This window comes from Ips typographus, linkage group LG3 (assembly GCF_016097725.1).
Source record: "Ips typographus isolate SLU linkage group LG3, UJ_Ityp_2.0, whole genome shotgun sequence".
Lineage (NCBI taxonomy): Eukaryota > Metazoa > Arthropoda > Insecta > Coleoptera > Curculionidae > Ips > Ips typographus.
In genome coordinates this window covers 20,071,366-20,096,414 of record NC_138424.1, presented here as the reverse complement: position 1 = coordinate 20,096,414, position 25,049 = coordinate 20,071,366, and the positions used below count along the sequence as shown (strand labels likewise).

Sequence of the window (25,049 nt, the reverse complement as noted above, 5' to 3'; positions counted from 1 at the left end):
CAAAATGGACGCCGTTAGTATAGTAAGCCCAAAAAATCCCTAATTTAGAGTAAATTTCCGTGCAATTTTCCAGAAAATCGTCCATAACTCGCTTATTTGAAACATCCTGTATAAACCCACCGTATAACAAAAGAAAGCTAATGAACGGGGCTATCACGTGACGTTGAGCAGATACGGCTAAGTTGCCCAGTTTAGCCGCTAGAGGACGTCAAATTTGACTCTCGTTTTTTGCCGTTTTTGCTCAATATCTCAGGAACGTTTCAAGTTAGACGAAATTTATACCACGAACGCACGCGGTAAACAATTGTTGTTTCCCAATTGCAAGTTTTACCTAAATTTCTCTACAACTTTTCCTCTTTTATGTATTTTCACAAATATATTATTCTTTAACACAAAAATGTAATATAAGATTGTCTTTGCTTATATTGATTTATCGGATAATCCTATAAATTGCATTAAAGTCATATAAAAACCGTTTAAACTTTATAGACTTAAATGCTTGAATCCTTGTATTGAATTTCTATTTGGTGTTTCACGACAAAAGCCCTATCGTATTAATTATACAGGGTGGTCCAGTTTTAAGTGTAGACCATAAAAAAAAATAACGTTTTTTCAGGAATTTTTGTCCTAATTAAAAAAAAACTAGGATTTTTGGACTAACCGAACATTCTAGACTTGTGCGAGTTGAAAATAATTGTAGTGAATAGTCTAAAAACTTCAAGACAAAGATTGTTGCGCATAAAACTCATTTTTGACTACTAAAAATAGTCTGAAAGTTGATTTTTAAAGCTAAAACTGACTTTACTAATACTAAAGAAACTCCAAAAGTCCATTTTCAAGACTGAAATAAGCCCAGAATTCAATTAACTGGTCAAACAGTCCAAATTAATTTTTCAGACTAATCAATTCTAAAAATTAATGTTCAAGACTATTATCGTAGCATTGAGTGGCAAACTTTTTTACTTTTATCACTAAAGACTCTGAAACCTAACTTTTACTATTAAAAATAGTTTTAAAGCACTAAAAACAGTGTGAATTTTTTGGAAATGCTACCATTTTTTTGCACTGATGAGTGTACAAGTCACTTAATAGTGACAAAGCTTGAAATGACATTCTTCAAGACTATGGACAGTGTACAAACTGGCTTTCAGGCCTGATAAGTCAAAAGCTTTGTAAAGATAGTCTTGAAACTAAAAAAAGCACTAAAAACAGTCTGGATTTTTAATAAATCTTCGAATTTTCAGCACTGAGATGTCTAGAAGCCAATTTAAAAGTGACAAAGCTTGGAATACTATTTGAAAGCCTATGGAGAATGCAAAAATTGTTTTTTCAGTTTGCTATGTCAAAAACTTGGTGAAGATAGTCTTGAAACTCGATTTTCCAAACTGAAAGCACTAAAAATAGTCCGTATTTCTAAGAAAATGAAAAGCAAAGTAAAAAAACTTGAAAAGTTAGTTTTCAAGTCAATTTTCATGAACCTAATGTCAATATCCTGTATTTAAGACTCTTTTCATGACTAAAATATTGAAATTTGCTCTCAAATTATGAAAACTTACTTCAAATACAAATTTTCATTAGGTTAGAGTCACTTTTTGGTGTCCAAGTCGATTTTTAAGGTTTAAATGTGTAAACATGTAGTCAAAAAATATAGAGAAAGTAGTTTTTCCTGTCTACAAGTCAATTTTTAATGCTAAAGTCTGTCAATTTGTCTGAAAACTATGAAAACTGGTTACAAAGATAATTTTTAAGTTTATGAAGTCAATTTGTACCATTGCAAAGTCAATTTAGTGGTTTCTAAGGTTTTTCGACAGTTTTAAGAACATATTGAAAGTTCTGGACTGTTTTAGAGGCAATTGGAACTTTTAAACGGTTCTAGAAATTGTTTAGAAGCTCCTAAATTACTCTAGAAGCATACAGATTGTTTTAAACTCTTTTGAAAGCTTCTAGACTAGTTGAAGAGCATTTGGAAGCTTTTGAAATCTGTTTACACGACTTCAGGAGCATTTAGAAGGTTTTTAGACAGTTTCAAGAAAATATTGAAAGTTCTGCACTGTTTTAGGGTCAATTTTAACCCTTTGACGGTTCTAGAAATTTTTGGGAAGCTCCTAAACTACTCTAGAAGCATACGGAAGCTTTTACACTGTTTTGAACTGTTTTCAAAGCTTCTAGACTAGTTGAAGAACATTTGGAAGCTTTTGAAATCTGTTTACACGACTTCAGGAGCATTTAGAAGGTTTTTAGACAGTTTCAAGAACATATTAAAAGTTCTGCACTGTTTTAGGGTCAATTTTAACCCTTAGACGATTCTAGAAATTTTTTGGAAGCTCCTAAACTACGCTAGAAGCATACGGAAGCTTTTACATTGTTTTGAACTGTTTTCAAAGCTTCTAGACTAGTTGAAGAGCATTTGGAAGCTTTTGGAATTTCAATACTGTTTTAGAAGGTTTTGAAATATTTTTAGACTACTTCAGGAGGATTTAGAAGGTTTTTGGACAGTTTAAAGAGCATATTGCAGGTTCTGGAATGCTTTAGAAGCATTTGGAAATACTTAGACGGTTCTAGAATTTTTTGGAAGCTTCTAGACTGAATGCTTTTTGTTGTTTCTGGTAGCTTTCATTTAATTCTTTTTACTAGTAGAGATTGTTTTTAACTTTGGTACTACTCTGAATAATTACTAATAAAATTTTGAAAAAAAGTGTGAAAACACCAACTGACAGCGTAAGCGTGGCAACAATGTGGGGAACCCAACGACCCTGGGTACCACCGTTTCTAACTCATCACAACTATATTAAACCTTCACGTAGACAAACATCCGAATGATTTTATTATGGTACTAAAATTATACATGGTATGGGGAAGTCCTCCGGTTAATGCGGTACTGATGACCGCAAAAGCTTTGAATTTAAAGTTGGAATTGCGCGAAATCGATTTTACCAAACAGGAATACTTGGAAGAGTGGTACCTTAAGGTTAGTACTAGGTTAGGTTAGGTTAGGTGATAGGAAAAGCATGTTTAATGTGCCAAGTTTCAGATCCTAAGAAGCAGAACCTAACCATAAATATTTCCAGGTTTTTAGTGCACAAAAAGTGAAATGTCGTTACGGTTTATATTGGCTTGAAACAAAGTGTTAACGCAATAGTGTTTACTGTAAGCATTTAAATGTATATCAAGCAAAAATCGACCATAAAGACGTTCAATATAGAGGAAAAGCTTGCTGTCAATCAGTCAAGTTAATCATTTGTTATTTTTGACATATGACAAACCAGGGCTGACAGATGCGTCGACCAAAAATTCCCAAACTGTCACATTTTTCTGTGTTTCTTTAAGGTGTCCTTATTTGACACGTGCTAACTGGTTTACTATGACAGCTACAATGCGCGTTCAAACGTCAAAACGTAGCACGTGATTGTTTTACCTGAATTTTCTTTCAAAAGCCACAAAAACCCGACATTTTTTACATGAAATACGACAGTGTAACTGTACTAGAAATATTAAAAGTGGCACATTTTGACAGCTCCTAACTAGGTTTCTGTGACAGTTAGGAGATTTGTTCAAATGTAGCTCCTAATTTTGACATTCTTTAATTTAAATTATTTTTTTTTTAAATTACAAATAACTGAATTATTAGACGACGTACAACAATAGTGTAACTGTACTAGAAATATTGAAGGTGTCTCATTTTGACAGCTCCTACCTTGGTTACTATGATAGCTAGAATGTTCGCCCCACCGTCAAAATGTAATTCGTAATTTTGGCTTTGGTTTACCTAAAAACAATTTTTTTTCAAAAATCACAAACAACCGGGAAATTTGACATGAAATAGTCACATTTTGACAGCTCCTAACTTGGTTAGTATGACAGCTAGAATGTTTGTTCAAACGTCAAACTGTAGCTCGTGATGTTGGCTTTAATTTACCTGAATACAATTTTCTTTCAAAAATTACTAAATAATCGAGATATTTCACATGAAATACAACAGTGTAACTGTATTAGAAAGTTTGAAAGTGTCTCATTTTGACAGCTCCTAACCTGGTTACTATGACAGTTAGGAGGTTCGTTCAAACGTCAAAATGTAGCTCGTAATTTTGGCTTTCTTTTACCTAAATACAATTTTCTTTCAAAAATTACAAAAAACTGAAATATGTGACATGAAATAGTCACATTTTGACAGCTCCTATCTTGGTTAGTATGACAGCTAGAATGTTTGTTCAAACGTCAAAATGTATCTCGTAATGTTGGCTTTAATTTACCTGAATACAATTTTCTTTCAAAAATTACAAAAAACTGAAATATGTGACATAAAATAGTCACATTTTGACAGCTCCTAACTTGGTTATTATGACAGCTAGAGTGTTTGTTCACACGGCAAAATGTAGCTCGTAATGTTGGCTTTAATTTACCTGAATACAATTTTCTTTCAAAAATCACTAAATAATCGAGATATTTGTCATGAAATTCAACACTGTAACTGTACTAGAAAGTTTGAAGGTGTCTCATTTTGACAGCTCCTAACCTGGTTACTATGATAGTTAGGAGGTTCGTTAAAACGTCAAAATGTAGCTCGTAATTTTGGCTTTCTTTTACTTAAATACAATTTTATTTCAAAAATTACAAACAACCGAGATATTTGACATGAAATACAACAGTGTAAATGTAGTAGAAATATTAAAGGTGTCAGATTTTGACAGCTCCTAACTTAGTCCCAATTACAGTTAGGAGGTTCGTTTAAACGTCAAAATGTAGCTCGTAATTTTGGCTTTTTTTTACTTAAATACAATTTTATTTCAAAAATTACAAACAACCGAGATATTTGACATGAAATACAACAGTGTAAATGTACTAGAAATATTAAAGTTGGCACATTTTGACAGCTCCTAACTTGGTCCCTATGACAATTAGGAGATTCGTTCAAACGTCAAAATGTAGCTCGTAATTTTGGCTTTCTTTTACCTAAATACAATTTTCTTTCAAAAAATTACAAAAAACTGAGATATGTGACATGAAATAGTCACATTTTGACAGCTCCTAACTTGGTTAGTATGACAGCTAGAATGTTTGTTCAAACGTCAAAGTGTAGCTCGTAATGTTGGCTTTAATTTACCTGAATACAATTTTCTTTCAAAAATCACTAAATAATCGAGATATTTGTCATGAAATTCAACACTGTAACTGTACTAGAAAGTTTGAAGGTGTCTCATTTTGACAGCTCCTAACTTGGTTACTATGACAGCTAGAATGTTCATCTAACCGTCAAAATGTAGCCCAAAGCCCCCTTTGGCTTTAATTTACCTAGATAATTTTTTTTTTTCAAAAATCACAAACAACCCAAACATTTGACATGAAATACAACAGGGTAACTATACTAGAAATATTAAAGGTGTCAGATTTTGACAGCTCCTAATTCGGTTCCTATGACAGTTAAAAGGTTCGTTCAAACGTCAAAATGTAACTCGTAATTTTGGCGTTCTTTTACCTAAATATAATTTTTTGTCAAAAATTACATATAACCGGGATATTTGACGTGAAACACAACAGTGTAATTATACTAGAAATAGTGAAGGTGTCACAATGGGCCTATCCCACATATCATAAATTTTTGTTTTAATGACTGGAATCGAAAGAATAGGATCAAAAAACTAATTTTTCATATTCTTGAAGAAAAAATAATGGTCGTAAATGTTCCTACATTAGTTTGAATTTGTCCATTAAATTTAAAAGATCTGTTTTGGCGCGCATGTGACGTACGTAATTCTGGGCGATTTTATTGGCTGTTGCACGCCATCTGTTTCACTTCTTGTCGCTGATTGGTTGATAGTGTAGTACGTCACCGGCGGCGGGCGTTTTAAACATGAGATTAATGTAGTTTTTATCATCATTATTTTTCTATTTAGACTTAATATTTTTGAAAACAAAAAAAATACGGGTATATTTTTAATCCGTCTTTGTAGTTATAAAATAAAAATAAATTGTGGGACAGGCCCATTTGACAGCCCCTAACTTGAGCCCTATCGCAGTTAGGAAGTTCGTTGAAACGTCAAAATGTAGCTCGTAGTTTTGTCATTATTTCTCCTAATTACAATTTTCTTTAAAAAATTACAAATAACCGAGATATTTTACATGAAATACAACAGTTTAACTGTACAAGTATGGAATGTTACACAATTTGACAGTTCCTAACTTGTTCCTTAACTAACTCAAACTATCTCAAAAGGGGTGAATTTTCACAATTTTTTCCCTCAGGAGAAATCTCCTGGAAAACACATCCCTAAAATACCCAAAAAAACAATTTCCAATTTTTTATGTTCAGTTTCAGTTATAAGTTTCTGACTTAAAACGAGTTTAAAAATTAAGCTAAATTTGATGATGTTTTCCAGATTAATCCTTCCCATACAGTACCATGTTTAGACGATGATGGGTTTATAATTTGGGACAGTCACGCCATTTTGGTGTACTTGTTGGAAAAGTACGGTCAATCCTCTTGTTTGTGGTGGACGAGTCTTGAAGAGAAGTATCACACTTTACAGTTGCTCAATTTTGATTGTGGTACTATTTTTCGTCGATTAAGTGACTGTATTGTAAGTCTCTATACAAATGGGGTCGTAAACCGATTGTTTTTTGAAAGTTTTTAAAGAAACGCAACATTTTACTGCGAAAAAAACGTCAGTGAAACCCGTATACTTATTTGGTACATCTGTGACGTAGAAAGGGACATGTACCCTATCTCTCTTCTGTTTATGGCGAGTTGAGTGAGACGGAATGCATGGACGTATGTCTAATATCAATTTTCATCACACGTCAACCATCGAAGAAGACGAAACTGAAATTGTAATGGTTTTATGTTTATTTTACAGTGATTTGTAAAATACGGATTAAAAATCACTAAAATCGTGAAAAAAAGGATAAAAATCTGTAAAAACCTGTTTAAGTGATTTTAGACTGTTTTTTTTTGGAGCATTTGGAAGGTTTTTGGACAGTTATAGAGCATATTAAAGGTTCTGGAATGCTTTAGAGGCATTTGGAAACCTTTAGAGTGTTCTAAAAGCTTTTGGAAGCTTCTAGACTGTTTTGGATGGCTTTCGACTGCTTTAGAAGCATTTTGGAATTTCTAAACTGTGTTAAAACCTTTTTAGACTACTTTAAGAGCATTTGGACATTTTAAAGAGCATTGGAGGTTCTGGACTGCTTTTAAGACATTTGAAACCTTGTAGACTGTTTTAGAAACTTTTGGAAGCAGTTAAACTGCTCTAGAAGCATACGGAAGCTTTATTTAGACGGTCTTGAAATCTTTTGAGAGCTTCTAGATATTGAAAAGCTTTTGGAAGGCTTTAGAAGCATTTGGAAGCTTTTAGACTGCCTTGAATTTTTTAGAGAACTTCTAGACTAGTTGAACATCATTTGGAAGCATCTAAACTGTTTTGGAAGGCTTTCGACTGCTTGTAAAGCATTTTGGAGTTTCTGAACTGTGTTAAAAACCTTTTTAGACTACTTTAGGACCATTTGGACAGTTTAAAGAGCATTGGAGTTTCTGGACTGTTTTTAAGGCATTTCAAACCTTGTAGACTGTTTTAGAAGCATTCGGAAGCTTTTAGATTGCCTTGAATTTTTTTGAGAACTTCCAGACTAGTTGAAGATCATTTGGAAGCCTTTAGAGTGTTCTAAAAGCTTTTGGAAGCTTCTAGACTGTTTTGGAAGGCTTTCGACTGCTTGAGAAGCATTTTGGAGTTTCTGTAGTGTTTTAAAACATTTTTAGACTACTTGAGAAGCATTTGGAAGGTGTTTGGGCAATTTAAAGAGCATTGAAGGTTCTGGACTGCTTTTAAAGCATTTGAAACCTTGTAGACTGTTTTAGAAGCATTCGGAAGCTTTTAGATTGCCTTGAATTTTTTTGAGAACTTCCAGACTAGTTGAAGATCATTTGGAAGCCTTTAGAGTGTTCTAAAAGCTTTTGGAAGCTTCTAGACTGTTTTGGAAGGCTTTCGACTGCTTGAGAAGCATTTTGGAGTTTCTGAACTGTATTAAAAACCTTTTTAGACTACTTTAAGAGCATTTGGACAGTTTAAAGAGCTTTAATTGAAGGTTCTGGACTGCTTTTAAGGCAGTTGAAACCTTGTAGACTGTTTTAGAAGCATTCGGCAGCTTTTAGATTGCCTTGAATTTTTTTGAGAACTTCTAGACTAATTGAAGATTATTTGGAAGCCTTTAGAGTGTTCTAAAAGCTTTTGAAAGCCTCTAGACTGTTTTGGAAGGCTTTCGACTGCTTGAGAAGCATTTTGGAATTTCTGTAGTGTCTTAAAACCTTTTTAGACTACTTGAGAAGCATTTGGAAGGTGTTTGGACAATTTAAAGAGCATTGAAGGTTCTGGACCGCTTTTAAGGCATTTGAAACCTTGTAGACTGTTTTAGAAGCATTCGGCAGCTTTTAGACTGCCTTGAATTTTTTTTGAGAACTTCCAGACTAGTTGAAGATCATTTGGAAGCCTTTAAAGTATTCTAAAAGCTTTTGGAAGCTTCTAGACTGTTTTGGAAGGCTTTCGACTGCTTGAGAAGCATTTTGGAGTTTCTGTAGTGTTTTAAAACATTTTTAGACTACTTGAGAAGCATTTGGAAGGTGTTTGGGCAATTTAAAGAGCATTGAAGGTTCTGGACTGCTTTTAAAGCATTTGAAACCTTGTAGACTGTTTTAGAAGCATTCGGAAGCTTTTAGATTGCCTTGAATTTTTTTGAGAACTTCCAGACTAGTTGAAGATCATTTGGAAGCCTTTAGAGTGTTCTAAAAGCTTTTGGAAGCTTCTAGACTGTTTTGGAAGGCTTTCGACTGCTTGAGAAGCATTTTGGAGTTTCTGAACTGTATTAAAAACCTTTTTAGACTACTTTAAGAGCATTTGGACAGTTTAAAGAGCTTTAATTGAAGGTTCTGGACTGCTTTTAAGGCATTTGAAACCTTGTAGACTGTTTTAGAAGCATTCGGCAGCTTTTAGACTGCCTTTAATTTTTTTGAAAACTTCCAGACTAGTTGAAGATCATTTGGAAGCCTTTAGAGTGTTTTAAAAGCTTTTGGAAGCTTCTAGACTGTTTTGAAAAGCTTTCGACTGCTTGAGAAGCATTTTGGAGTTTCTGAACTGTATTAAAAACCTTTTTAGACTACTTTAAGAGCATTTGGACAGTTTGAAGAGCTTTATTTGAAGGTTCTGGACTGCTTGTAAGGCATTTGAAACCTTGTACAGCTTCTAGGCTGTTTTGAAACCTTTTGCAAGGCATTTTAGAGTTTCTATAGTGTTTAGGAATGTTTTTTACCCCAGTTGACCCTACAATTAATAAACTATTTATTTGAAAAACTTGAAAAGCTTGTTTTGTCTAAAACTACTTAAACCATACAAAAAATAGCAGCAAATAAGTACAAAAAGAACAAAAAAAGCATACAAAATCTGTCAAATGACGTGTTTTTGCATTAAAAAACGTCTGACTTTGAACTTTCTGACTTTAAACTTCCACGTACGTCATAAATCTGAAATGTCCCTTGCTACGTCACAGGAAACCGTGCCCGGCTCATTTTAAGCTTTTTTTTATAAATTTTTTCTAAACCCTGAATTGCACTGTGGTTTACAGCCCCATTAATTGCCGCTATCCATAAAACGATTAAATTTTTCCAGAAACCTCTCTTCTACGAAGAAAAAACGACCATCAATCCAAATCATTTGAAGGCTCTTGGAGAGCTTTACCAAACTTTGGAAGTGATTCTAACTTCCAGTCAATTTTTGGCAGGAAATCGACTGTCTATAGCGGATATAAGTGCATTTTCTACATTGGCTGTAGCAGATTGTTTTCTTCCTATACCGGACAGTTATCCAAAGTTGAAACGTTGGTTAGAATATCTTCGAAGTCGAGAATGGTTTGAAGCTGCAGCACGTGGGCTTGCAGCTGTTCAGCTTGGATTGCAAGCTAAATTAGGACCAAATATTGTTCAACAAATTTAGCAAAATTACCAAAAAAATGCAATTTTTTGTTTATACTAATTTTTCCAGTAGGCAAACCAAAATGTCCCCCACTGCTTTATGCAAAATCTTTCCTTAGACACGATTCCTGTAAAAGTTACTTTTACTGCACAAAAAACGATATTTTTTTCAATATGACGTGTGTATGTACTTTACTGTCACTCAGGGACACCCAGTATATATTGACTATATTTGGTTTATTCTCCTTTTCTACCAATAAGCATCTTTAAAACACACACCTTTCCCTCTTTGTCTTTGACTTTGTATAATGTCACATATACCGAGAATCAAACAAAATAAAAATGACGTCACAAAAGAGTATGTTGTATTTTTGGCACAGTGCACCATATAAATCAAAATAGCCGGTTGTCTAATAATAATTAAATGGGTTTCAATAAGTGTAATGATGTTTGAAAACATGTTATCGACAAAAGCACAAAAATGCAAAAAAAGAACCACGTGATGGATGGAAAAACTGAAAAATCGGTCACTTTTCCGGTAAAATCACGTGATTTAACTCTAAATGTTAAGAAAAACATGAGTCTCGGACAATATTCCTATCAAATACATGCAAGAAGTTTATATAAAAAAACCTAAAACGATAAATAAAAAAATACAGATTTTTATTTTTTGGTCAAAAGTTTTGACATTACTGACATATCACGTGGTTTTAGAATATAGTTTAGCTATATGGTCACGTGACTACTATCAAAATAACTGTCATAAATCTCAGTAACACGTTTTATATTAAATACTACAAGAAAACTTTTCTAAACTCTGATTTTTGCAAATTTTAAGCACAGTTTGACAGTTTTGACGTTAGTGACAGTTGTCACGTGATTTTAGAACACTATTTAGCTGGACGGTGACGTGATAATTGTCAAAATAACTGTCATAAACCTGAAAAACACTTCTCGTTTCGAAAACTGTGTTAAATTGTTATTTTTGTAAATTTTTGTCGAATTTTGACGGTTTTGAGTAACAGATATCACGTGGTTTTAGAAAATAATTTAGCTAGGCAGTCACGTGCACCACTTGGAGCACATTTTTGCAATCCTCACTAAATTTCCTATTCAATAACCTTAAAAAATACTACAAAATTTGGTACAATTAGGTAGAAAATCAGTGACTACCAAAAACACAGTTTGAAAAAACAGTCAGAGACAAGATCGGCTGTAAAATTCACTTGGAGTTAGAAAATGACTGTTTTAAGCACATTTTTGGAATCCTCATCAAATTTCCTACTCAATAACCTGAAAAAACCGTACAAAATTTAGTACAGTCAGAGAAAAAAGCGGAAAAACACAGTTTGAAAGAACAGTCAGGGACAAAATCGGTTGTAAAACCCACTTAGAGTGAGAAAATGACTGATTTAAGTACATTTTTGGAATTCCCGTTAAATATCCTATTCAATAACATGAAAAAACTCTACAAAGTTTGGTATACTCAGGAGAAAATCAGTGTCAAAGTTTAAACTACCAGAAACATAGTTTGAAATGACAGTCAGGGACAAAATCGGCTGTAAAACCCACTTGGAGTAAGAAAATTACTGTTTTAAGCACATTTTTGGAATCCTCATCAAATTTCCTATTCAATAACCTGAAAAAACCGTACAAAATTTAGTACAGTCAGAGAGAAAAGCGGTGTCAAAGTTTGAACTGTCAAAAACACAGTTTGAAAGAACAGTCAGAGACAAAATCGGCTGTAAAACCCACTTGGAGTGAGAAAATGACTGATTTAAGTATATTTTTGGAATTCCCATTAAATTTCCTATTCAATAACATGAAAAAACTCTACAAAGTTTGGTATACTCAGTGAGAAAATCAGTGTCAAAGTTTAAACTACCAGAAACATAGTTTGAAATGACAGTCAGGGACAAAATCGGCTGTAAAACCCACTTGGAGTAAGAAAATGACTGTTTTAAGCACATTTTTGGAATCCTCATCAAATTTCCTATTCAATAACCTGAAAAAACCGTACAAAATTTAGTACAGTCAGAGAGAAAAGCGGTGTCAAAGTTTGAACTGTCAAAAACACAGTTTGAAAGAACAGTCAGAGACAAAATCGGCTGTAAAACCCACTTGGTGAGAAAATGACTGATTTAAGTATATTTTTGGAATTCCCGTTAAATTTTCTATTCAATAACATAAAAAAACTCTACAAAGTTTGGTATACTCAGTGAGAAAATCAGTGTCAAAGTTTAAACTACCAGAAACATAGTTTGAAATGACAATCAGTGACAAAATCGGCTGTAAAACCCACTTGGAGTAAGAAAATGACTGTTTTAAGCACATTTTTGGAATCCTCATCAAATTTCCTATTCAATAACCTAAAAAAACCGGACAAAATTTAGTACAGTCAGACAAAAAAGCGTTGTCAATGTTTGAACTGCCAGAAAAACAGTTTGAAGGAACAGTCAGGGACAAAATTGCCTGTACAACCAACTTGGAATGAGAAAATGACTGTTTTAAGTACATTTTTGAAATCCTCGTCAAATTTCCTATTCAATAACCTGAAAAAACCGTCCAAATTTTAGTAAAGTCAGGGAGAAAAGCGGTGTCAAAGTTTGAACTGCCAAAAACACAGTTTGAAAGAACATTCAGGGATAAAATCAACTGTAAAATTCACTTGGAATCAGAAAATTTCTGTTTTCAGCACATTTTTAGAATCCTCATTAAATTTCCTATTCAATAACCTGAAAAAACACTACAAAGTTTGGTATACTCAGGGAGAAAATCAGTGTCAAAGCTTGAACTAACAGAAACACAATTTGAAATGACAGTCAGGGACAAAATCGGCTGTAAAATTTACTTGTAGTAAGAAAATGACTGGTTTAAGTACATTTTTAAAATTTACATTAAATTTCCTATTCAATAACCTGAAAAAACCGTACAAAATTTAGTACAGTCAGGGAGAAAAGCGGTGTCAATGTTTGAATTGCCAGAAAAACAGTTTGAAAGAACAGTCAGGGACAAAATCGGCTGTCAAATTCACTTGGAATTAGAAAATTACAGTTTTCTGCACATTTTTAGAATCCTCATTAAATTTCCTATTCAATAACCTGAAAAAACACTATAAAGTTTGGTATACTCAGGGGAGAAAATCAGTGTCAAAGTTTGAACTGCCAGGAACACAGTTTGAAAGACAAAATCGGCTGCAAAACTAACTTGGAGTAAGAAAATGACTGTTTTAAGCACATTTTTGGAATTTCCATTAAATTTCCTATTCAAAATATACATTAAATTAAAAAAAAATGATTTTTAGTTTTTAACCACCCTGTATCTCGAAGAAGGAGCAATTTCGGTCTTGTACAGACCTTTTAGAGACAACCTGTATACAAAAAGAAACAAAAGACAGGATAACTGTAGAAGAACCACAAAAATCGTTTTAACGAGAGACTAGGAAAGCAAGGAAGGAAATTTTCAGGAAAACTGTTGACAGAATGTGACAGAAGGGGTGTGCAATGGCAGGTTCCTGTCACATTCTTAACAGCTTTCTGTTGATAACTCGTTTGTTTCAATTATAAGCACCCTGGAACATTGACCAATCACGAACAACAAATATGTTATTTACGCAAACACTGCACATGTAGACATGATTCACAGAAACATTGTGATTTATTTGAGTAAAGTTGCCCACATATCCGTAAATTTTTGAATCCCCTCCAAATTAGCTTTGTAAAAATCCTTGTTCGTCAGATCTTCATACCACTGTTTCAGTTTTGGATACTTTTGCTCGTTGATGCTGTGAAAAATGGAAATGGTACTAACTGTGGCCAAAGCGCAAATATCAGCCACTGTCACAACGTCACTGGCTATGTAAGTGCGGTTCTGCAGGAAAGTTTCCAAGAAACCGTACGACGTTTCGATGTCGGCTAGTTTATCCTCTGGTATTTCAGTGACATCATCATAGAAAACGGGTCTCTGATTTAAAGATTTTTGATGTGATTTTGTGGCAAAATACGTTTCGTATACTTACCACCGCTCTAGCCAGTGAGGGAAAAAGCAAACCGGTTTCAAAAAAGAGCATTTGATTTACTATAGTTCGTTCCTTTAATCCTTTGGGGTACAAATTGTCGGTTTGTCCATATTTTTCCACCAAATACTGGACGATAGCGTGACTGTCCCAAACCACAAAACCATCATCGTCCAAGGTGGGTACAGTGTGAATAGGGTTTAACTAGAAAATTTAATCAAATTTTGGTAACACCTTGTAACAACATGAACAATTATTGAATAGATTGTACTTATATTTGTTAAACAATGATGAGGGCAGCTTTCTGGAGGGTTTGGCACTCGCGATTATGATAATTTAGAAATGGTTTACTATTTCATTAATTTACGAGTTGGAGAATTCGAGACGACTACATTTTGTGGCACGAGACGGAGTCTTCTGACCGTCTCCTTTACTAACCGATGTCGAGCTTTAGTTATAACAAATTGGTTCAGTGACGAAATCTATTATTGTTCGTCGCTCGTTTCCATATTCCTGCATAGAAGTAGCGATTTTTTTTTCAGTAACATTTAGAGTCCTTTGACTCTTTTAAAAAAAATTTTGGAAGGCTTAAGACACTTGTAGAGGTTAGGTTAGGTTAGGTTAGGTTAGGAAATTTTTGGTAAGTTTTCAGTAGCATTTAGAGTCCTCTGACACTTTTAAAACAAATTTTGGAAGGCTTAGGACACTTGTAGAGGCTTCTGGCAATTTTAGGGAAGTTTTCAGTAGCATTTAGAGTCCTCTGACACTTTAAAATAAATTTTGGAAGACATAGGACACTTGTAGAGGTTTCTAGAAATTTTTGGGACGTTTTCAGTAGCATTTAGAATCCTCTGACACTCTGAAAACAAATTTTGGAAGGCGTAGGACACTTGTAGAGGCTTCTGCCAATTTTAGGGAAGTTTTCAGTAGCATTTAGAATCCTCTGACACTCTGAAAACAAATTTTGGAAGGCGTAGGACACTTGTAGAGGCTTCTGCCAATTTTAGGGAAGTTTTCAGTAGCATTTAGAGTCCACTGACACTTTTAAAACAAATTTTGGAACGCTTAGGACACTTGTAGAGGTTTTTGGACATTTTTGGGTAGTTTTCAGTGGCATTTAGAGTCCTCTGGCACTTTTAAAATACATTTTGGAAGCCTTAGGACACTTGTAGAGGTTTTTGGACATTTTTGGGCAGTTTTCAGTAGCATTTAGAGTCCTCTGACACTTTTAAAACAAATTTTGGAAGGCGTAGGACACTTGTAGAGGCTTCTGCCAATTTTAGGGAAGTTTTCAGTAGCATTTAGAGTCCACTGACACTCTGAAAACAAATTTTGAAAGGCTTAGGACACTTGTAGAGGTTTCTGGACATTTTTGGGAAGTTTTCAGTAGCATTTAGAGTCCTCTGACACTTTAAAACAAATTTTGGAAGGCTTAGGACACTTGTAGAGGTTTTTGGACATTTTTGGGCAGTTTTCAGTAGCATTTAGAGTCCTCTGACACTTTTAAAACAAATTTTGGAAGGCGTAGGACACTTGTAGAGGCTTGTGCCAATTTTAGGGAAGTTTTCAGTAGCATTTAGAGTCCTCTGACACTTTTAAAACAAATTTTGGAACGCTTAGGACACTTGTAGAGGTTTTTGGAAATTTTTGGTAAGTTTTCAGTAGCATTTAGAGTCCTCTAACACTTTTAAAACAAATTTTGGAAGGTTTAGGACACTTGTAGAGGCTTCTGGAAATTTTTCAGTAGCATTTAGAGTCCTCTGACACTCTGAAAACAAATTTTGGAGCGCTTAGGACATTTGTAGAGGTTTTTGGACATTTTTGGGCAGTTTTCAGTAGCATTTAGAGTCCTCTGACACTTTTAAAACAAATTTTGGAAGGCGTAGGACACTTGTAGAGGCTTGTGCCAATTTTAGGGAAGTTTTCAGTAGCATTTAGAGTCCTCTGACACTTTTAAAACAAATTTTGGAACGCTTAGGACACTTGTAGAGGTTTTTGGAAATTTTTGGTAAGTTTTCAGTAGCATTTAGAGTCCTCTAACACTTTTAAAACAAATTTTGGAAGGTTTAGGACACTTGTAGAGGCTTCTGGAAATTTTTCAGTAGCATTTAGAGTCCTCTGACACTCTGAAAACAAATTTTGGAGCGCTTAGGACATTTGTAGAGGTTTTTGGACATTTTAGGGAAGTTTTCAGTGGTATTAAGAGTCTTCTGGCAATTAAAAGAAAAATGGTGAAAGGCTTAATTTAGGCAAGTATCAACGTTGCCAAATGGTAAAAAATTGCAAAATGCCAACTGTAGCAATTTAACATATATTGCTTAAAAGCAGAAAATAAATGTTTTTTTCGTTACTACTTCCAACGTTGCCGGTTTTAAATGTTATCATATAAAATACTGTCAAATACGGTTTGAGCTAGGTAACTATTGGTATCTTATACACAGTAGGAAAAAAACTTTTTGATAACTGGCTTACAACGGTGCCAAATGGTTCTAAATTTGCAAGCATTTGTTTTGTTTTTAAGTAAGAGCCCAATTTCAAAAATAAAAGGTTTTGATGTCGAAAATCTCCCAAGAAAGTTACTATTGAAATCTAGAAAACCAGAAGCAAATTGGTAACCTGGACTAAAAAAAGCAACAAAATGTGATAAAGCCTAAATATAGGAAAAACAGTATCTGAATATCCGCACTCAACTCTGAGTGCAAAAAAAAACTTTCCACACTTATTATTAATTAAATGAATATTATTGTCTTTTGTAACTGGTTTATAGCATTGTTTACCTGTAAAAATTCTTGTTTTAGCTGCTCCTTTTCTGATAAATTTACACGTATTAATTGAACTTTCAACTGCAATAGTTCGATGACCATTAATACAGACCTGGCAGGAGGACTGGCTTCGAAATAATACAATTTTAATGTCATTTTCAGTCTGAAAACCACTGATACTAAAAGTATCTGAATTCGTTTGAATAAAACAGAAATTTCCTTTGTAAACTCGTGGTACGATAACATTTATGTAATTTGATTGGCCTTGATAAAGTTATTATAAATTTAAATTGTTCCAACGTTGTTCAAATTTAGTAATCCCGGAATTAGACCATAACCTTCAAAAATATGTTTTTAATTCACAGATAGTGATAAAATAAAAAATACACTGAAAACAATGTTGCCAGGTCTACCCCGTTAAAACGGTATTTCGAGTGAATTTTACAATCGATTTTGTATATTCCAAATGCAATTTCCAAAAAAAAAAATAAAAATTTTGAATATCTCGAACACGGTAAGAGTTACGGAAATTTTGCAAGAGACCAAAAATGTTTAGAATGCATAAAAAAAATAAAAAAATAAAAAAATAAATGTTAAATGTAAATAAAAAAAATGTAAATGTAATTGTATGTCATTTTTAATTTTTTTTTTTTTTTTTTATTGTATTTGTATGTAATTTTTTTAAATGTTTAAATTGCGAACACTGGGATTACTGGGTTTATATCAGTTTGAGATACTTCGAAGGGTGAAAAGGCGGTCAATTCTGGCAGAAACTTATTTTCAAATTTAACTGTTAAATTAAGGTTTTCTTTAACACCTTGTATATATTTAATGTTGTTGTAATTTACGGGAGGTGAAAGAGCACGTCAAGAGGAAAATTTTGCATTTTTTACGGTCGTTGAAACCCCAAAAATAACCGAAATACAGAATTTAAAAAAATTTTATGCAATTTTTCAAAAAAAAATAAAAATTACGAATATCTCGGTAACGGTAAGGGTTATGGAAATTCGACAAGGGACCAAAAATGTTTAGAATGCATATTTACACTGGAAGACTGGATTTACATCAGTTTCAGAGACTTCAAACCGATTTTGTCCCTGACTATTCTTTCAAACTGTATTTCTGGCAGTTCACACTTAACGCCGCTTTTCTCCCTGATTGTACTAAGTTTTGTACTATTTTTTTCAGGTTATTAAATAGGAAGTTTAACGAGAATTCCAAAAATGTGCTTAAAACAGTCATTTTCTCACTCCAAGTGGGTTCTACAGGCGATTTTCTCCCTAACTGTCCTTTCAAACTGGCAGTTCACACTTGACGCCGCTTTTCTCTCTGACTGTACTAAATTTTGAACTTTTTTTCAAGTTATAGAATAGAATAATTAATGAGAATTCCAAAAATGTGCTTAAACGAGCAATTTTCTTACTCCAAGTGGATTTTACAGACGATTATATCTCTGACTGTTCTATCAAACTGTGTTTCTGTCAGTTCAAATTTTGATACCGCTTTTCTCGCTGACTGTACTAAATTTTGAACTTTTTTTCAAGTTATAGAATAGAATAATTAATGAGAATTCCAAAAATGTGCTTAAAACAGTAATTTTCTCACTCCAAGTGGGTTCTACAGGCGATTTTCTCCCTAACTGTCCTTCCAAACTGTATTTCTGGCAGTTCACACTTGACGCCACTTTTCTCCCTGACTGTACTAAATTTTGAACTTTTTTTCGGGTTATTGAATAGAAAAATTAATGAGAATTCCAAAAATGTGCTTAAAAGAGCAATTTTCGTACTCTAAGTGGGTTTTACAGGCGATAATGTATCTGTCTTTTCAAACTGTGTGTCTGGCAGTTTAAGCTTTGGCACCGCTTTTCTCCCTGATTGTACTAAATTTTGTACTTTTTTTCCGGTTATTGAATAGAAAAATTAATGAAAATTGCAAAAATGTGCTTAAAACAGCCATTTTCTCACTCCAAGTGTGTTCTACAGGCTATTTTCTCCTTAACTGTCCTTTCAAACTGTATTCCTGGCAGTTCTTACTTAATGCCGCTTTTCTCCCTGATTGTACTAAATTTTGTACTTTTTTTCCGGTTATTGAATAGAAAAATTAATGAGAATTCCAAAAATATGCTTAAAACAGCAATTTTCTTACTCCAAGTGGGATTTATAGGCGATTTTGTTCATGACTGTCCTTTAAACTGTGTTTCGAGAAGTTAAAATTTTGACACCGCTTTTCTCATTGACTGTATCAAATCTTGTAGTGTTTTTGCAGGTTCTTGGGTAGGAAATTTAATGAGGATTCCAAAAATGTGCTTAAAACAACAATTTTCTTACTCCAAGTGGGTTTTACAGACGATTTTATCACTGACTGTTTACTCAAACTGTGTTTCTGCCAGTTCAAATTTTGATACCGCTTTTCTCCCTGACTATACTAAATTTGGTACTTTTTTTCAGGTTATTGAATAGAAAATTTAATGAGGATTACAAAAATTTGCTTAAAACAGTCATTTTATTACTCCAAAGGGGTTTTACAGGCGATTTTACCTTTGACTGTTCTTTCAAACTGTGTTTCTGTCAGTTCATATTTTGATACTGCTTTTCTCCCTGACTATACTAAATTTTGTACTTTTTTTCATGTTATTAGATAGGAAATTTAATGAGGATTCTAAAAATGTGCTTAAAACAGTCATTTTCTCACGTCAGGTGCAATTTACAGGCGATTTTGTTCATGACTGTCCAATTTAAAAAATGTCTTACATCAGTTATTTTCACGTCACGTGACTGCCTAGCTAACTTATCCTCTGTAACCACGTGATATCTGTCACTAATATCAAAATTTCAAACACGTCTACTGTGGACATATTTAAATCTGTCACAATCGTAGTAACTCCATAGAGCTATAAAACTACAAAACCTGCTTGAAAGCACTGTCATATAAGTAATACAGTTGTAAATCATATTAAATGCTTGTTTATAGGTCTATGAAGTAAAATTTGACAGACGTGAAGTGTATCTGTTTATTTTGAGCAAGTTTCAATCTGTCATAAACTTGGAAACTATCAAAACCTTTTCCGCAGAGCTATAAAATAACAAAACTTTCTTAAAACTAGTACAATATGTTTAAAATGTTTATTTAGAGCAGGAATTTTGTCAGATATGACGTGAAACTGTTTTTGACACTAGTTCCATATGTCAAAATGCTGCAAACTGTCAAATGTCACTCCATGAAACTATAAAGGTTCGTGAGTTGAATTTTGACGGTTGTGTGACTGTGATTTTAAAAATATTTTAAATATCCAAGCTGTTTGTTCTGAGATCAGCAATATAATAACAACAATAATAATAGCATTTTAAGTAGACATTTAAAGGTTTAGCAAAGTACAAAGAAAGTAGAATGAAAGCAACAAAATCTGGAGAATTTTAGTGAAATCTGGCAACTTTGATAAAACACGTGACCCCACAATCACCTGCAGTGTTTAGGTCACATGATTTGAGTTGAACCGTCATTTTTGGAATTACCCAACGTTGCCATATCTGCGCTATTTCTACTAATATTTTCGATTGAAACAGTGTATAAAATAATGCAACCTGGCCAATCTTAAATACTCTCTAATATTAAATTAAAAAATTAATCATCACAAAACCCATATTATTAGAAAAAAAACATCAAAAGTGATAATAAACAGTGACCAAAATTAAAACATTCCTTAGCAGGGACAACAACACCCATTCTGCAACAAGTCCCGCAATTGGTTTAAGCCGTTTTGGTTTTCAACGTAGCAAGGTAAAGTTTCGGCCCTGGCCATCCAATTGGTCAGGTTCGGGTACTCTTCCTTGTTAATCGGTACCAGCACGTTCAGTGACGTAATGGACGGTATCAAACTCAAATCGGCAATCGTCAGCTTTTTGCCGGCAATCCACGGAAAACTCCTTAAAAACTTTTCCATTAAAGCGTACGTTTTTAGAATGGAATCTTTGTGTTCCTCCAGATTGATGTGAACGTTGTCGTACAACATTGGGTTCTGCAATTAAACGTTTTTAGCGTCAATCAATAGTTTAGCCGATGTGAGCCGCTTTGATGCTAAGTAAGCAGTGATAGCAATCTAAACAGGACTGCTTACTTAACTTCTAATCTGCTGACGAGTACGTTCACTTGACGTAAGCAGCTTAGAAGTTAATTAAGCAATCTAAATAGGACTGCTTGCTTAACTTCTAACCGCTGAGCGAGTATGTTCACTTGACGTAAGCAGCTTAGAAGTTAAGTAAGCAATCATGGCAAGCTAAACAGGACTGCTTACTTAACTTCTAATCTGCTGACGAGTACGTTCACTTGACGTAAGCAGCTTAGAAGTTAAGTAAGCAGTCATAGTAATCTAAATAGGACTGCTTACTTAACTTCTAATCTGCTGACGAGTACCTTCACTTGACGTAAGCAGCTTAAAAGTTAAGTAAGCAATCATAGCAAGCTAAACAGGACTGCTTACTTAACTTCTAATCTGCTGACGAGTACGTTCACTTGACGTAAGCAGCTTAGAAGTTAATTAAGCAGTCATAGTAATCTAAATAGAACTGCTTACTTAACTTCTAATCTGCTGACGAGTACCTTCACTTGACGTAAGCAGCTTAAAAGTTAAGTAAGCAATCATAGCAAGCTAAACAGGACTGCTTACTTAACTTCTAATCTGCTGACGAGTACGTTCACTTGACGTAAGCAGCTTAGAAGTTAAGTAAGCAATCTAAATAGGACTGCTTGCTTAACGTGTAAGCCGCTGACGTCGGCTAAACATAAGCAAATGATTGAGTGTTTGATTTTTGCTTACCAGGATGGTTCTGGTGAAGTTGTTGACTACTGAAGAATCAAAGTGCAGTCGTTGGTCGATGAGGGCTCTCTCCATTATGTCCCGGCTGTACAGTTCGTCGTCGTTTCCATATTTTCCAACGAGAAATGCGATAATGGCGTGACTGTCCCAAATCACAAAACCGTTGTCGATTAGAGTTGGAATGGTGTGCTGAGGATTGATCTGCTGAACCAATTATTATGATATTATTATACACATACAGGGTGTCCGAAATTAGGGGGAATATATTTGGACAACTGGTTTTTGTAAAGTTCATCTACCATACATAGTAAAAATGTAACTCAGAATATAGTACTTTGACAGTTTATATTACGGGTATTTTGACAGTTACAGTTACTTTTTTAACTTTTTGTAACTGTGTCTCTATTTCACTGTCAGATTCCTTATTGTCTCTTTCTCAGTCGTTCACTCGTCTATGCTTCCATTTACCTATTTCTGGTGCTTTCGCTTTCTAACCTAATGTATCCTCACTATTCTCCTTTTTTTCTATTTCTTCATTTGTATTTTACATAGTTCTTTTCGGTTTCTTATTAGTTTTCTGGTTAGGAAAACCAAACTCACAAAAATAACCGAGTTACAGGGTGTTCAAATTTCAAACCACAACCTCAACTGAGTTGAAAATTTGTTGCTAAAAAACTGAAAAACGGTAAAAGTTACAAAAAAATTGCAACAGACCAAAAATGTTCCTAATCAACTGCTTAATCCAACACCGTAAATTTGCAGGACCGTTTTTGCTTCCAGTATACACACCCTGTATACTTGAAAATTATGTTGACTGACTGTTTTTGGTCACCCTGTACACATTTTTTCAGATAGAATTTTTTGCCCTACACCACTGGAAAGAGGAGCTCAAAACGGTTTTTTAAAGTAGTTGAACCACCTTGAACTCCCAAAAATAACCGAGTTACAGGGTGCTCAAATTTCAAACCACAATTTCTGCTGAATTGAAAATTTGTTGCATTAAACTAGCTTTGCTAAATAACTCAGAAACAGTGAAAGTTACAAAAAATTTACAAGAGACCAAAAATGTTCATAATCAACTCCCTAACCTAACACCGTAAATTTGCAGGACCGTTTTTGCTTCTAGTATACAGGGTGTTCATGAAACTTATTGTAATTAACTGTTTTTGGTCACCCTGTACGCAATTTTTCAGATATAATTTTTTGCTCAACACCACTGGAAAAAGGAGCTCAAAACGGTTCTTCTAAGTGGTTGAATCACCCTGAACTCCCAAAAATAACTGAGTTACAGTTAATTCAAATTTAAAACCACAATTTCAACTGATTTTAAAATTTGTTGCATCAAAACAATTTTTGTTAAATAACTCAGAAACGGTGAAAGTTACGAAAAATTTACAAGAGACCAGAAATGTTCTTCATCAACTCCTTAACTCAACGCCGTAAGTTTGCAGGACCATTTTTGCTTCCAGTATACAGGGTGTGTATGAAAATTATGGTGATTAACTGTTTTTGGTCACCCTGTACGCAATTTTTCTGATAGATTTTTTTTCTCAACACTACTGAAAAGAGGAGCTCAATACGATTAATTTGAGTGGTTCAACCTCTTTTAACTCACAAAAATAACCGAGTTACAGGGTGCTTAAATTTCAAACCACAACTTCAACTGATTTGAAAATTTGTTGCTAAATAACTCAAAAAGGGTAAAAGTTACAAAAAATTTACAAGAGACCAAAAATGTTCCTAATCAACTCCTTAACCCAACACCGTAAGTTTGCAGGACCGTTTCTGCTTCCAGAATACAGGGTGTGCATGAAAATTATGGCTATTGACTGTTTTTGGTCACCTTGTACGCAATTTTTCAGATATAATTTTTTGCTCAACACCACTGGAAAAAGGAGCTCAAAACGGTTCTTTTAAGTGGTTGAACCACCTTGAACTCCCAAAAATAACTGAGTTACAGAGAATTCAAATTTTAAACCACAATTTCAACTAATTTTAAAATTTGTTGCATCAAAACAGTTTTTGCTAAATAACTCAGAAACGGTGAAAGTTACGAAAAATTTACAAGAGACCAGAAATGTTCTTAATCAACTCCTTACGCCGTGAGTTTGCAGGACCATTTTTGCTTCCAGTATACAGGGTGTGTATGAAACATATGGTGATTAACTGTTTTTTGTCACCCTGTACGCAATTTTTCTGATCGATTTTTTTGCTCAACACCACTGGAAAAAGGAGCTCAAGATGGTTCTTTTAAGTGGTTGAACTACCCTGAACTCCCAAAAATAACCGAGTTACAGGGTGTTCAAATTTTAACAAACAATTTCTGCTGAATTGACAATTTGTTGCATCAAAATAGTTTTTGCTAAATAACTCAGAAACGGTTAGGGTTACAAAAAATTTACAAGAGACCAAAAATGTTCATAATCAACTGTCTAACCTAACACCGTAAATTTGCAGGACCGTTTTTGCTTCTAGTATACAGGGTGTGCATGAAAATTATGGTTATTGACTGTTTCTGGTCACCCTGTACGCATTTTTTCAGATAGAATTTTTTGCTGAACACCACTGGAAAGAGGAGTTCAAAACGGTTATTTTAAGTGGCCGAACTACCCTGAACTCCCAAAAATAACTGAGTTACAGAGAATTATAATTTTAAACCACAATTTCAACTGATTTTAAAATTTGGTGCCTGAAACTAGCTTTGCTAAATAACTCAGAAACGGTGAAAGTTACCAAAAATTTACAAGAGACCAAAAATGTTCCTAATCAACTTCTTAACTCAACAACGTAAGTTTACAGTATACAGGGTGTGCATGAAAATTGTAGTAATTTATGACTTTTCAAATTAATAACACCCATGACAGAAAAAGAATATCTCTCAAGCTAGACCCATAAATTTACTGCTAAAAATGGTAAACTTACTGTCACACTGAATTTTACTTTACCCTGTATATGGTGTATTATTCTACAGGAGTGTACTTGCCTTAAGAAAATTGGACGTAAACTGTTCGTTCTTGCCCAGATCGACTTTCTTCACTTTAAGGGTGAGCCCCAAAATACGAGCGGTCATCAGGACGGCCCTGCACGAAGGGCTAATTTCGGACATGTACAGGGTGGGCGACATTTTACACTACCTAATTGCTTCTTGGACGGTTATGATACGACCGGTTGTTTTGCCAGCTACAGACTGAAATCGACGAAAATGATTGTAAAATTTTTAGATAACACACTCTCATCTCATTTTTAGTATTAGACTGAAAAGAACAGATTTGAACTTGATGATGGCCTTTAACATCAGTTTATGATAATAAAACTGGTTTTGATTGGCGAATTTGAGATGTAAATGTAAATTTTATACTTACAAACGTCTTCTCTTCATATTGTTTCAATAATACTATTGTTTGTCGATTTTATTATGATATTTTAAATATCAAACTAGTGACTTGCATTTAGTTACTTTTATTATTAGATAACCTCTGTATTGACCTGTCTGAAGTATTATTTCAT

General features: G+C 33.9%; 2 protein-coding genes across 3 annotated transcripts; one reads left to right on the top strand and one right to left on the bottom strand.

Annotated features, from left to right (window-relative positions):
* The first annotated feature begins 2,734 nt into the window (after positions 1–2,734).
* Positions 2,735–10,310, top strand: LOC145726138 (glutathione S-transferase 1-like). Of its 2 annotated transcripts, none has more exons than XM_081975112.1 (3): positions 2,735–2,968; positions 6,375–6,543; positions 9,651–10,310. In XM_081975112.1, the coding sequence occupies exons 1-3, from the start codon at positions 2,828–2,830 to the stop codon at positions 9,893–9,895; spliced, it is 555 nt and encodes a 184-aa protein (XP_081831238.1). In that variant the 5' UTR covers positions 2,735–2,827; the 3' UTR covers positions 9,896–10,310. The 2 variants fall into 2 exon arrangements, with proteins under 2 accessions (XP_081831238.1, XP_081831237.1); XM_081975111.1 differs by having other exon boundaries at positions 2,740–2,968; positions 6,375–6,575.
* A 3,280-nt stretch (positions 10,311–13,590) lies between these two features.
* LOC145726730 (uncharacterized) lies at positions 13,591–24,817 on the bottom strand. Its single transcript, XM_081975953.1, has 6 exons — positions 24,526–24,817; positions 21,543–21,746; positions 20,433–20,744; positions 16,745–16,972; positions 13,971–14,171; positions 13,591–13,915 (listed from the first exon to the last, which is right to left on the bottom strand). The coding sequence occupies exons 1-6, from the start codon at positions 24,664–24,666 to the stop codon at positions 13,610–13,612; spliced, it is 1,392 nt and encodes a 463-aa protein (XP_081832079.1). The 5' UTR covers positions 24,667–24,817; the 3' UTR covers positions 13,591–13,609.
* Positions 24,818–25,049: the final 232 nt, after the last annotated feature.

What these genes read in the sequence shown, in the direction of transcription:
- LOC145726138 (XM_081975111.1), top strand. Translation starts at nt 2,828, where the DNA reads ATGGTACTAAAATTATACATGGTATGGGGAAGTCCTCCGGTTAATGCG. An exon ending in TGGAAGAGTGGTACCTTAAG is followed by an intron (nt 2,969 to 6,374) that starts GTTAGTACTAGG and finishes GATGTTTTCCAG; the next exon opens with ATTAATCCTTCCCATACAGT. An exon ending in GTCGATTAAGTGACTGTATT is followed by an intron (nt 6,576 to 9,650) that starts GTAAGTCTCTAT and finishes AAATTTTTCCAG; the next exon opens with AAACCTCTCTTCTACGAAGA.
- LOC145726730 (XM_081975953.1), bottom strand. Translation starts at nt 24,666, where the DNA reads ATGTCGCCCACCCTGTACATGTCCGAAATTAGCCCTTCGTGCAGGGCC. An exon ending in ACTTCACCAGAACCATCCTG is followed by an intron (nt 20,745 to 21,542) that starts GTAAGCAAAAAT and finishes GTTTAATTGCAG; the next exon opens with AACCCAATGTTGTACGACAA. An exon ending in CCTCACTGGCTAGAGCGGTG is followed by an intron (nt 13,916 to 13,970) that starts GTAAGTATACGA and finishes TCTTTAAATCAG; the next exon opens with AGACCCGTTTTCTATGATGA.